We start from the raw sequence: 11038 nt of genomic DNA on the forward strand, positions 1-11038 counted from the left end.
TTTTTTTATACCCATCTAAAATGCATCTAAACAGGCACCCCGCAGTAACTGTTTTGGTCTTTTTGAAACAGATTCTACAAAATTCAATACAATTTTTATCATTGACTGACAGCTGCTTTCCCCTCTGAGCCTGGGCATCAGGCGTGATATGTGTGATGATTATGCTGTTTTGATAATGATTTCACTTTGAGTCTTTTTGTCTCTTCCTACTCTCCTCCTCAGCGTCACCACATAGGGGATCGAAGCCTGTCGTTGTGCAACATGTTTTTGGACGAAATGGCCAAACAGGCCAGAAACCTGATCACTGACATCTGCACCGAGCAGTGTACACTTAGTGACCAGGTAGGAACACAAAGCCAACTGTTTACAGGGACAGTTTGACATTTCTAGCTTGAATACAAATGCTACAAATTACTGATCAGACTGACAGTGATACAGGTTAACAATCTGCGTCAGCCAACCCCTCCAACGCCCTCTGTTTGAACGCTGGTTAGACGCTGACAGACTTTATTGAGAATAAAATCAATCCAAAGATAAACTGACCAGTTCCTTCTTCCAGTATGAAAAAAATACTTTATTTCAAGGTAGAATCAGGCTTTGTAAAATATTTTGCCACATGTAATTGCTACATGTCGATTCAGTTGTAAATTATCCCTTTTTTGGGCATTAAGAAATTAATTGCTGGCTTATTAATGTAGAAACAATAATACATGGTATTGATAATTTTGCTATTATGCAAGTTTGACCCGGTACTGAAATAGATTCTCAGATCGACCAACACTTTGCCATCAATACCCAGAGCATAAAATGATGTTTGTCCATATAAATATTTAGTCATTTGTTGAAGCTTGTTGTTGTTAAAAGCTCCTTAAATATGTCTGTCAGTCTCCTGGTTTAACTGCCTAAGAAAGATAAAAAAAAAAAATGAGAGCAAGGCAAAACAAAATCAATCAATAAGTTAAAAAATAATCAACAGAAAAGATTTCAGTTAAATGAGGAAAAAAGGAGCTTAATAAGTAAAATTTTTAATAAATTGTAAAAATCATAATATAAAACAATAACGATTCTTTAAACAAGTAAAAAGGTCTCATGTAAATCTGAAGAGCACTTTAAAACAAAATGTCAGTGGCTTAATAATTGTAGTGAAATGTTGTACCTTTTTATTTTTACCATAGCTGCTTCCCAAGCACTGCGCAAAAACCATCAGCCAAGCTGTGAACAAGAAGAGCAAGAAGGCAACGGGGAAGAAAGGCGAGCCGGAGAGGGAGAAACCAGGCGTGGAGAGCATGAGGAAGAACAGACTGCTGGTCACCAAGTTAGTACAAAAAGAGGGAACGTGAAGATCTGAATGTTTTTGAAGGATCTGCAGAGCCACAGTCTGCCTCTGTCTGTTCTCAGGCTCAGCTTATTCTTTATGCTTCTTTTAAAAACTCATTACTGTTGAGTGTGTTTTAATTATAGTGATCTGTAATTGTTTATAGATTAATAAGTATTCATCTTTGCTCATGCAGTAAAAATGAAAATGGTAATATTTAGCTGTTTCTTTCCCCTATAAATAGTTGAAATATTATTTTTTTAACACATCAAATCTGGCTGGTATTGTTTTGAACCCTCCACCGTGTTGTTATCACCGTTTCCCAGACGTGTCAGCGCTTTCCAATTAAGTTTTTATATTTTCACCTACATATATCTATACTTCCTTCATTTTAAGTCTCATAGTTTTGCTCTCTTTTATTGGTTTTATTGGTATTGTTGCTTGTTTTCTCTGCACAGATCAGGTTTTAATCATATCTGTTGTTTATGTGTCTCCTCCCGCCCCCCAGTCTGGATAAACTCCACACCGCCTTATCTGAACTCTGCTTCTCCATCAACTACGTCCCCAACCTGATTGTGTGGGAGCACACTTTCACACCGAGGGAGTACCTCACCTCGCACCTGGAGATCCGATTTACCAAGTAAATAAGCACGCACGCATGCTTTCATAGTGAAGGTGTATAATTACAGATACATTTTGTCCAATTTAGAGTTGCATCTGTCGACCTCGCAGCCCAGCTAACGCTGCTCTTCACCACCTCTGTGTTAATTAAATACTACATGTACAGCTTTCAGTGAATAGGAAAAAGTACAAATTACTACCTCATCATGACATGACAGTAATTATTAAGCAGTGCACAGTCCAGAGGTTGTGCTTTAAGCAGTTATTTAAAAGCAGATTAATTGAGCAGTTTAGGTGTAAACCGCTTTGGTGTTTCAGAATGAAAAGTTAAGAGATTGCAGCTTTATGATCGTTAAAATTAAGGTAATTAAAGTAAGTTGTGCAACTTTGAGGTTTAAAAGTGCTCTTACTAAATGTACTTTAACTTAGGCATGTCTTATTGACCTCTGATCGTGTCCAGGTCCATAGTGGGGATGACCATGTACAACCAGGCTACTCAGGAGATAGCCAAGCCCAGCGAGCTGCTGACGAGCGTCCGAGCATACATGACCGTGCTGCAGTCCATAGAGAACTACGTCACCATCGACATCACACGAGTTTTCAACAACGTCCTCCTGCAGCAGACGCAGCACCTGGACAGCCACGGAGAGCCCACCATCACCAGTTTATACACAAACTGGTGTGTTGATTTTTAGCACTTCTGCAATTCTCCAAAAACATTGTTAATAAAATACCAAAAAATGACACAGCAAAGGAAGCAGAAGTGTAATTTGAGGAGGAAATAAACAACAAACAACGCAAATAACTCACTAGACTTTTCTCAGTAGTTTTAGATGATTGTTTTTTTTAATCAGAGCAATTTCTATTCTCCTCACATCCAGCTCCATGTCTTTATTCTTGGGCTCTACTACAGTAGCTTTTTTCGGGGCCTTAATTCAGCCTCTCTGTTTACCTTCTGTCTGAAACGAACAGTTTTGAGTGCACCCTACCTTAACTGTCTTTTGAAAAGTTAGTTTAGTTAGTTTAACATTTAATTTATTATAACATTTAGGAAGATGCACTATTTAACTAGAGGACCAAATAAGCACATCCACACCAGTGAGGGGTAAATCCTGAACCCAAAACAAGCAGAAAACCAAATAAAAAATTTAATGGTTTGCAAGCTCAGTGGCTACAGTTTTACTTATTTATTATACCCGACAGACCTTAATGGAGCTCAGCTTGTTTTTCTTTTGAGGACCAAGCATGTAACCTATAGTGAAACAGCATCCTGTGTGTGTTTGTAGGTACTTGGAAACGTTGCTCCGCCAGGTCAGTAACGGACACATCGCCTACTTCCCCGCCATGAAGGCTTTCGTCAACCTGCCCACTGAGAACGAACTAACTTTCAATGCTGAAGAATACTCTGATATCTCTGGTACAATCACTCAAAAGATTGTTTACTCATACAAACACACTTTGTGCATGAAAATGTTAGTAACTTGGTATTTATGACGACAAACAATAAATCAGCTATAGAAGAGAAACCTTAATGTGGGGTTTTGTGTATTAATATAAGTTTAGAGTTTAGCCATCTTGTTTTTTTTTCTGTTCCTCGTCTTCTTTTTTTTTCTGCTGAAAGTTTATTGAAAGTGTTTAATTTTTTGCTTTTTCCACAGAGATGCGTTCCCTGTCAGAGCTCTTGGGCCCGTATGGTATGAAGTTTCTTAGTGAGAGCCTGATGTGGCACATCTCATCTCAGGTTGCTGAGCTGAAGGTATAAACATGTCCACAATCATAAAGATATACTCACATATTGAATAATATAAACTGTTATACCAAGTTGTACAGGTGATATTATTAGTCAGTGAGTTTTATTCAGATGAGTGATTTCTTTTTCCTTACCTGTTGCGTCTCTGATTCTTTCTTCTTTTTTTTTTTTAAATATAATATTCAGAAAACTGATTCATATATTTGTAATCTTTTGTGAGAAGTCCGAGCAGTGTGCCTGGCCTTATTGGGGATATCCCTTCTTCCTTACATCAGAGAGAGCCAAAAATAGGGAAACAAATTGGTTGATGTTGAGTGTTTAGTGTAGTCTGACGCCTTCCATGGTCCCATTCATAACCAGGCTTTTTTTTTTTTCTTTTTTAAAAATTTTGACAAAATGTTCTTACATATATTTGTGTTTTGTTTATTTGTAGAAACTGGTGGTAGAAAACATGGAGGTGTTGACCCAGATGAGGACGAGCTTTGACAAACCAGACCACATGGCTGCGCTCTTCAAGAAACTCACCTGTAATTACTAACACTAACACTAATACTTGTGCTTACACTTACTTGGCACGGATCTTTGCAGCTACAGTTTCATCATGGTGCCAAACAATAAGTGATTATCCAAACACGATGGGAGTACTTATGCCACTTTTTGTGTGTGTGATATTTAGCTGTTTACAATCAGCAGCCTTGGCTTGTTTCATGTCAGTGTCTCAGTGTCAGTCTCTTGTTTGAGATTCGATTACATCTGTGTTAAACTTGCCATCGTATTGAAAGTGGTTGGTTAGAAATGACTTCAAGTTAGTACACTTGAAGTACAAATTGATACACCTCCTTGCAAGTTTATTTTTGTGACTGGTGAACTCCTGAATTAACACTGATCACTGTGACAGCTGCTGTAATTCCACTCACTCGCTGTGTTTTCTGTTTTTGTAGCTGTGGACAGTGTTTTGAAGAGAATGACCATCATTGGGGTCATTTTGTCCTTCCGCTCGCTCGCTCAGGAGGCTCTGAGAGACGTAAGGCACACATAATCATATACCACTTTGAGGCGATAGATACTGGCAACTTGTGTCAATCAAGGTTATTATAATTAACTAAAACTAAAGCTGAGTTAAAAAAATTAACTCAAACAATTTTGTGAACTTGAATAGAATAAAATGAAAATGTAAAGGAAAGTTTGACTATTTACGATACTGTGACACACCGTGGGTCAGCTGCTTTTGAAAAATTCGTTTTTATTGTAAAACCTGTATTAATTTTCTCTGAGACATTCAGAGTAATAGCATGCAGTAATAAGTAAAAAGACTAAGATGAACACTGAAACTAACAAGAACTAAACCGAAATAAGAAAATCCACTCTGGAAACTAACTGAAGCTAAACTTCACTTTAAAACAAAAAGTCAAAACTAAAACTAGAAAATACAAAACTATAATAATGTGCATTTCTTTGTTCAGCTTTGGGGCATATTCATGGCATTAAAATACAGTCATTTAAAAATGTTTTCATTTAGAAAGGTACAGTAGATGTTGTAGGCATTTTAATATTGAACCTCGTCATCTTTTATACTGTAAATGGCCAAAATCAGTCTTACTAGACTGTCTCATCGACAATCACAATAGCTTGCATTATGTCCCTGTCAGGTTAAAGCTGAGTTATAAGCTGAGTTACATCAAATATGAATTAAACCTGGCTCTGATTCCAGCTACTCCCCTCTTGTCTTTTTAATGATAAATATCATGGTTTATACTTACAAGCTTTCATGTTCTTTGGTCCTCTGGATTTAGCAATTTAGAAGTTGGAGTTGGACCAAGTTCCAGAACTGGATTAACTGACCTAAGCCTTCTAAGACTGACATTTAGCTGGTTTCCGGAAACGCTGCTTATTAAAAGTGAAAGGATAAAAATATCAGGCAGCACTCTGAAATCACACATTAAATTAAGACATTCAGTGTAAGTGTTGAGGTACACGTTTATTGGCCCTTGCTCATTCAGTCTGAGATTTCCTGATAGTGGCTGCTGAAAAGCACACTTATAAATATTTTAGAGTATTTCCTCTTCCATCTTTCTCCGTCTTAGTGGTCTGTGTCGGTTTTGCTTTTTCCAGGTTTTGTCCTGTCACATTCCTTTCCTGGTCAGCTCAGTGGAGGATTTCAAGGACCACATTCCCCGAGAGACGGACATGAAGGTAAAACACACTGATGGGCTTGTCGAGGTAGATGCGCTTCCGGATGTCCCGCTCTTTGCGTTCATGTGGATGTTTTGTCTGTTTCCAGGTGGCCATGAACGTTTACGAGCTGTCCTCAGCAGCAGGTTTACCCTGTGAGATCGACCCAGCTCTGGTGGTGGCTCTGTCCTCTCAAAAGAGCGGTGAGTCGCAAACACGGTCACACACAACCACGATCCAGGAGCCACGCAATTCATCTGTATGACCATCACGATGTTTGTCTGCAGAGAACATCAGCCCAGAGGAGGAGTATAAGATCGCCTGTCTGCTGATGGTCTTTGTGGCAGTTTCGTTGCCAACACTTGCCAGCAACGTGATGTCGCAGTACAGCCCAGCCATCGAAGGTAGGACACCATGCTCTGTAGATTTGTTAAGAAGATCTAGTTAAAGTGACTCTCACACAGATTTTATGTTTGCAGTATGAAGTGCAATAAAGAGAAGGCACGAAACTTCAAAGACTCAAAGTGGCGGTTCATCCTAAAATCACATTTCTATATTTTCCCTGTGGCCTGCAGTGCGGTGTCTCCATCTAGACTGTTTTGGTGTGAGTCAGCCAGCTCTGTAGATATTATTAGCAGAGATGTCTGCTTTCTCTTGATTCTAATAGAAAGAAACGCTTCTCCCATTTTGGTATTTAAGGTGCCAAAAAGTTCATTTGGAAAAACTCAGCATTAATGTCTCTTTCCACAAATTGTGACCCAGTTACTCGGAATAAACACACCAACCTCGCAGCGAGCATTTTCATGCAGGGACTACTTTCTGTCTTGCAAACTATATCTGCCAGTCGTATCTGTGTGCAGAAAGAAGTCTGTCGTGCGCCAGTGACAGCGAGACAGGATGTAAAATTAATGGCATCCCCCCCCTCAAGCTGAGTGGTAATGATAGCTCGCTGCTTGCTTCATTTATATGGAGGATGTAGGCAGTGGAAAGAAAACGTGTAAAAGGCTGGTATTGTTTAAAAATGTTTTCCTTTTCATTTTTTTTTTCTTGTTGTTGTTTGAGAACCACAAAGGAAGTGCCACCTAGTAGACTGATTTTTAAAACCACTACAGGCCAGAGGTGAAGAGTGTGGGCAGGGTGGAGTTGGCAGCCTCCCTCAAGATGCTCAGATTTGTTTGGTTGGGAGTGACCAGAACGGACATGACTAGAAATGAGTGTATCGGAGAGACGGCACAAGTGGAGCTGTTTGAGGACAAAGTTAGAGAGGTAGGATGAGATGGTTTGAATAGTGGAGTTGAATATGGAGCTGCCAGACAGGAAGGAGAAGAAAAGACTGCTGAGAAGATTCATGGACGTAGTGGTTGGCGAGACAGAAAAGCATGCTAGACACTAGAGTCGAGAGGAAAAACATGTACATCTGATTACTGGGTTAAAAACAGTAACATGACGGTGATGCCTTCAGGTCAGGGGTGTGGAATAATGAGTCCCGGAGGCCAGAAGCCAGTTGGGTCCACTGGATCTGTATTTTCAAAAGTTTTCCAGCTTTTTCTGTTGGTAAATATTGATCTTCCCCACTGCCATTCACACTACATGAAATACTTATGTAATAGATTAATAATTAAGTGAGAGAAAAGTTTCTGTTTTTCCAGTATCTCCACATTTCTAATGCTGAACACTCAGTTTTCTTATATTAGGATAAGTCAGGGATTAAATGTTTAGTTGAATGCGTTTCCACCAACAGAAAGGGGAGTTTCACTGGTTCAGCCCACTTAAGATCAGAGTGGGGCATTTGTGATCCACGATGTAAAATTAGTTTGACATCTCTGCTTTGCTTAACCCACATTACAAATCTTTGTTATGTTCACTTTTGCTGTTAGCCTAACAAGCAGCAGTTACCTTCTGGAAATTACAGATGCCATGCATGCATTCTGCTGCACTCCATGTGTGTTCTTTTAAAAAAGTGTTTGGCTTAATGACTTGACTTTGGTTTGAGGCCGGCTGAGACTCTATGGGAGGAAAAATTCTGGAGTAATTGTTGTGACTCAAATGATTACGGAACAGAAATTATAATACATGATGCACTTAAGTATATTTGTGATACGAATTGATTCCTCTCCATCATTTTGCCCTCCATTTCCTGCTCTAATATTCATTAATAAAGGGGATAATAAGCCCGTCTTGTGACTCACTGCTGGGGGAAAGAAATTCCACTTTGTAAGAAACAAAATTTACCACGTTCAACGCGCGAGACAGTTTCTGCATGCAAATGACGTCGACCTTGTGCCCCAAGATTGATTTATGTGTGTTCATTAGAGCCATATTATCATCTTCATTATGTGTACTTTTTAAATAATTAATCAGTTTTAAATGTCTGTTTAGCCCATGTGACCCGTGTTTGTTTTATTTATTTGCCTGAAAGATTCATTCAGTTATACAGACTTGATATTTAGATCCACGGAGGGGCATCGCTGCAGATACATGAGGCCTTTTGATGAGGTATCGAAGAGAGTTATAACTCAAGGTCGCGAATTATCAAGACAGTGCCACTTAACAACCTTGAAATGAAAGGCACCATTGTTAATAAGGGACATTTGAAAAGGATAATGAGTTGTAATGGGCTCCACCATTGTTAGTATGCAGACTGTGTCCCGACCAGTGATTGGTTTTGCCGGGAGCAGGTCTTAACACGTCGCACCGGTGCAGCCACACTAACCATTCTCTAACCTTACGATTACACGCGCGTTTTATATTCATGTGCTTGTCATCCATGTCACATGCGATACAGAAATGAAGCCCAGGATTGACAGATCCATGTTTTATAAGCCGGAAATTTCCTCTGCTGTGAAAGTCACATGTGAGAAATTAAACAGAGTCAATAATCTCTCCTTCTTCAGCTAATCGTGTGTGTTTGCTGCCTCCTACAGGCCACTGTAACAACATCCACTGCCTGGCCAAAGCAATCAACCAGATCGCTGCTGCTCTCTTCACCATCCACAAGGGAAGCATAGAGGACCGCCTCAAAGAGTTCCTGGCTGTAAGACACTGCATTTCTGTTACTCTTAGAGAACTTTACATTATAACTGGGGTTTCTCTAGTGTAGCACTGCGCTGTGATGGCAGCTCTTTAGGGCATCATGTCTGCATTCTGACGTAGAAGATACGCAGAATAATTAGATTCATTTAAACTTATAGGGGGATATACAATCTCTCATCATAATGTCAACATCAAACACGCAATGTAACAAATTAAAGGAAAAACCTACAACTGAGGTATCCGGTGACTATTATATGGCTTGGAGCCATTATTCGGGTCCCCTTTCGAAGTTATCCTGATCAGCTCTGTCCTTTGATGAAACCTTTTTATCCTAAAGGGAATGGTCTCTTTGAGGATGACAGTGTCCCAAACCTTGGGTCATGGACTCACTGAATGGTTTGATGTGTATGAAAATTATGTGATGTAAGCAATGACCTTCATAGTCTTTAGATCTGAGTCCAGCTGAACATCTATGTGAGCTTTTTGGTCGTCACCCTTATCAAAATACCAGGTATCTTTCAGACAAATGAGTTTCATCCCTCGAGTTACAGCAGCTTGCAGAATCTATTTCAAGGAGAACTGAAGGGCTTATGGAAGAAAACTGTTATCCCTAGAAGACTTTGTATTGTGGCTCATTATTACCAACAGTCTGTGTTATAAGAAGTACAGAGTAGACAAGCAGTCATGAAGTGCTTACATGTCTTTGAAGCTCCAGTAATTATGCAGTTAAGTCAGATTTTCTTTGATAAATTTGGAAATGGTGTGTAATTTCCCAATTTTTGTCAAGAAATTCTAAAGTTTAGTTAAAACTGATACGAAAACAAAACCGAAGCTTGACTTGAGAGACTCTTAACATCAGTCTGTAACATGTTTCTGTGTAGCTGGCCTCATCCAGCCTGCTGAAGATCGGTCAGGAAACGGACAAGATGACGACACGTAACAGAGAATCTGTCTACCTGCTGCTGGACATGGTAAGAAAACTACGTACAGGAGACTTTATCTGTCGACATTTGTTCCTCTTTTAAAAGTAAAACATCCTAAAAAGCAACTATCAAAGCTATATCAGGATGTGAAAAAAAAATGGATTCAAGTTGAAGTGCAGAACTATTTTTAACATTCAAGTTTACTTCTGAGTATTACCGTATATTTCCAATCGTCTAAGAGTTGTTCTGCATTTCGTTTCTGCTTCAGATTGTGCAGGAGTCTCCCTTCCTCACCATGGACCTGCTGGAGTCCTGTTTCCCTTACGTCCTGTTGCGAAACGCCTACCACGCCGTCTACAAACAGAGCATCAGCGCTAATGCATAGACACACACAGACACTAACCACACAAAGGCATACCTTATAGTCTGCTATTGAATGGGGGTACAGACAAAACAAATACACACTACCAGAGTACACTAAATCCAAACTAAACACACTAATCTATGCCTACAAAGCCTCAGCGTGTTCGGACAAAAAAGCAACACTGTCGGCATTTAACACTAAACGCGTAGCATTGAAAACAAATCCACTAAAAATATAAGAAGAGCGTATGAAACACAAGTGCTCAAATTAAAAAGAGGAGGGAAAAAACACAACATATGAACAGAAACACGAGCTGGATGAAGTTGGGGGATCAGTGTCTTTATTTTAATCGTACCGTTTCCATGATGTTGCCAGGGACCACGACCATAGCAACACAAAAAATACATAATGTTTGGTTGGTATAAAGAACAAAAGTATAAATATATAGTATATATATATATAGTTGACACTAAAATATTTTTTTTTCTCCTTTGTTTTTTTTTGTTTTTTTTTTTAATTTTGCAATGAAAGTTTTGAGAACTTTAGTGGCCAGCTGATAACTACTATGTGGTGATGGATTTTTGGATGCTTACTTTGAGAATGCAAATGATTCTGATGTTTTTGTGGGGTTTATTATTATTCTTATTATATTTCTTTTATGGATGCGGGGTGAGGATTCCTGTGTTGATACTGAAAGACATGTTGCTCGTTAATCTGAGTTTACACACGCGTACAGATACACAATCCTGAGCAGATCTACGGTTCCAAACACTAATCTTCGACCATTTCCTAGCAAACAAACACACACACACACACACATATTCAGACGGACACACACTTGTATAACATGGTGATGTTTT

At 39.2% G+C, this 11038-nt stretch overlaps 1 protein-coding gene across 5 annotated transcripts in view; it reads left to right on the forward strand.

Moving 5' to 3' along the window:
• nckap1 (NCK-associated protein 1) overlaps positions 1-10663 on the forward strand; it is a 35506-nt gene extending 24843 nt beyond the window's left edge. For all 5 annotated transcript variants that reach the window (XM_005741522.1, XM_005741523.1, XM_005741524.1 and 2 more), the window contains 14 exons: positions 223-342; positions 1176-1315; positions 1824-1955; positions 2397-2615; positions 3223-3353; positions 3595-3692; positions 4120-4213; positions 4628-4710; positions 5799-5879; positions 5968-6061; positions 6146-6262; positions 8783-8892; positions 9773-9862; positions 10083-10663. In XM_005741522.1, coding sequence (XP_005741579.1) covers positions 223-342; positions 1176-1315; positions 1824-1955; positions 2397-2615; positions 3223-3353; positions 3595-3692; positions 4120-4213; positions 4628-4710; positions 5799-5879; positions 5968-6061; positions 6146-6262; positions 8783-8892; positions 9773-9862; positions 10083-10199 — 1626 coding nt within the window. In that variant the 3' untranslated portion in view covers positions 10200-10663. The remainder of the gene's footprint in view (positions 1-222; positions 343-1175; positions 1316-1823; positions 1956-2396; positions 2616-3222; positions 3354-3594; positions 3693-4119; positions 4214-4627; positions 4711-5798; positions 5880-5967; positions 6062-6145; positions 6263-8782; positions 8893-9772; positions 9863-10082) is intronic.
• Positions 10664-11038: the final 375 nt, after the last annotated feature.

Source organism: Pundamilia nyererei, unplaced genomic scaffold (genome assembly GCF_000239375.1).
Source record: "Pundamilia nyererei isolate P.nyererei 1_Seehausen unplaced genomic scaffold, PunNye1.0 scaffold00111, whole genome shotgun sequence".
NCBI classification, from domain to species: domain Eukaryota; kingdom Metazoa; phylum Chordata; class Actinopteri; order Cichliformes; family Cichlidae; genus Pundamilia; species Pundamilia nyererei.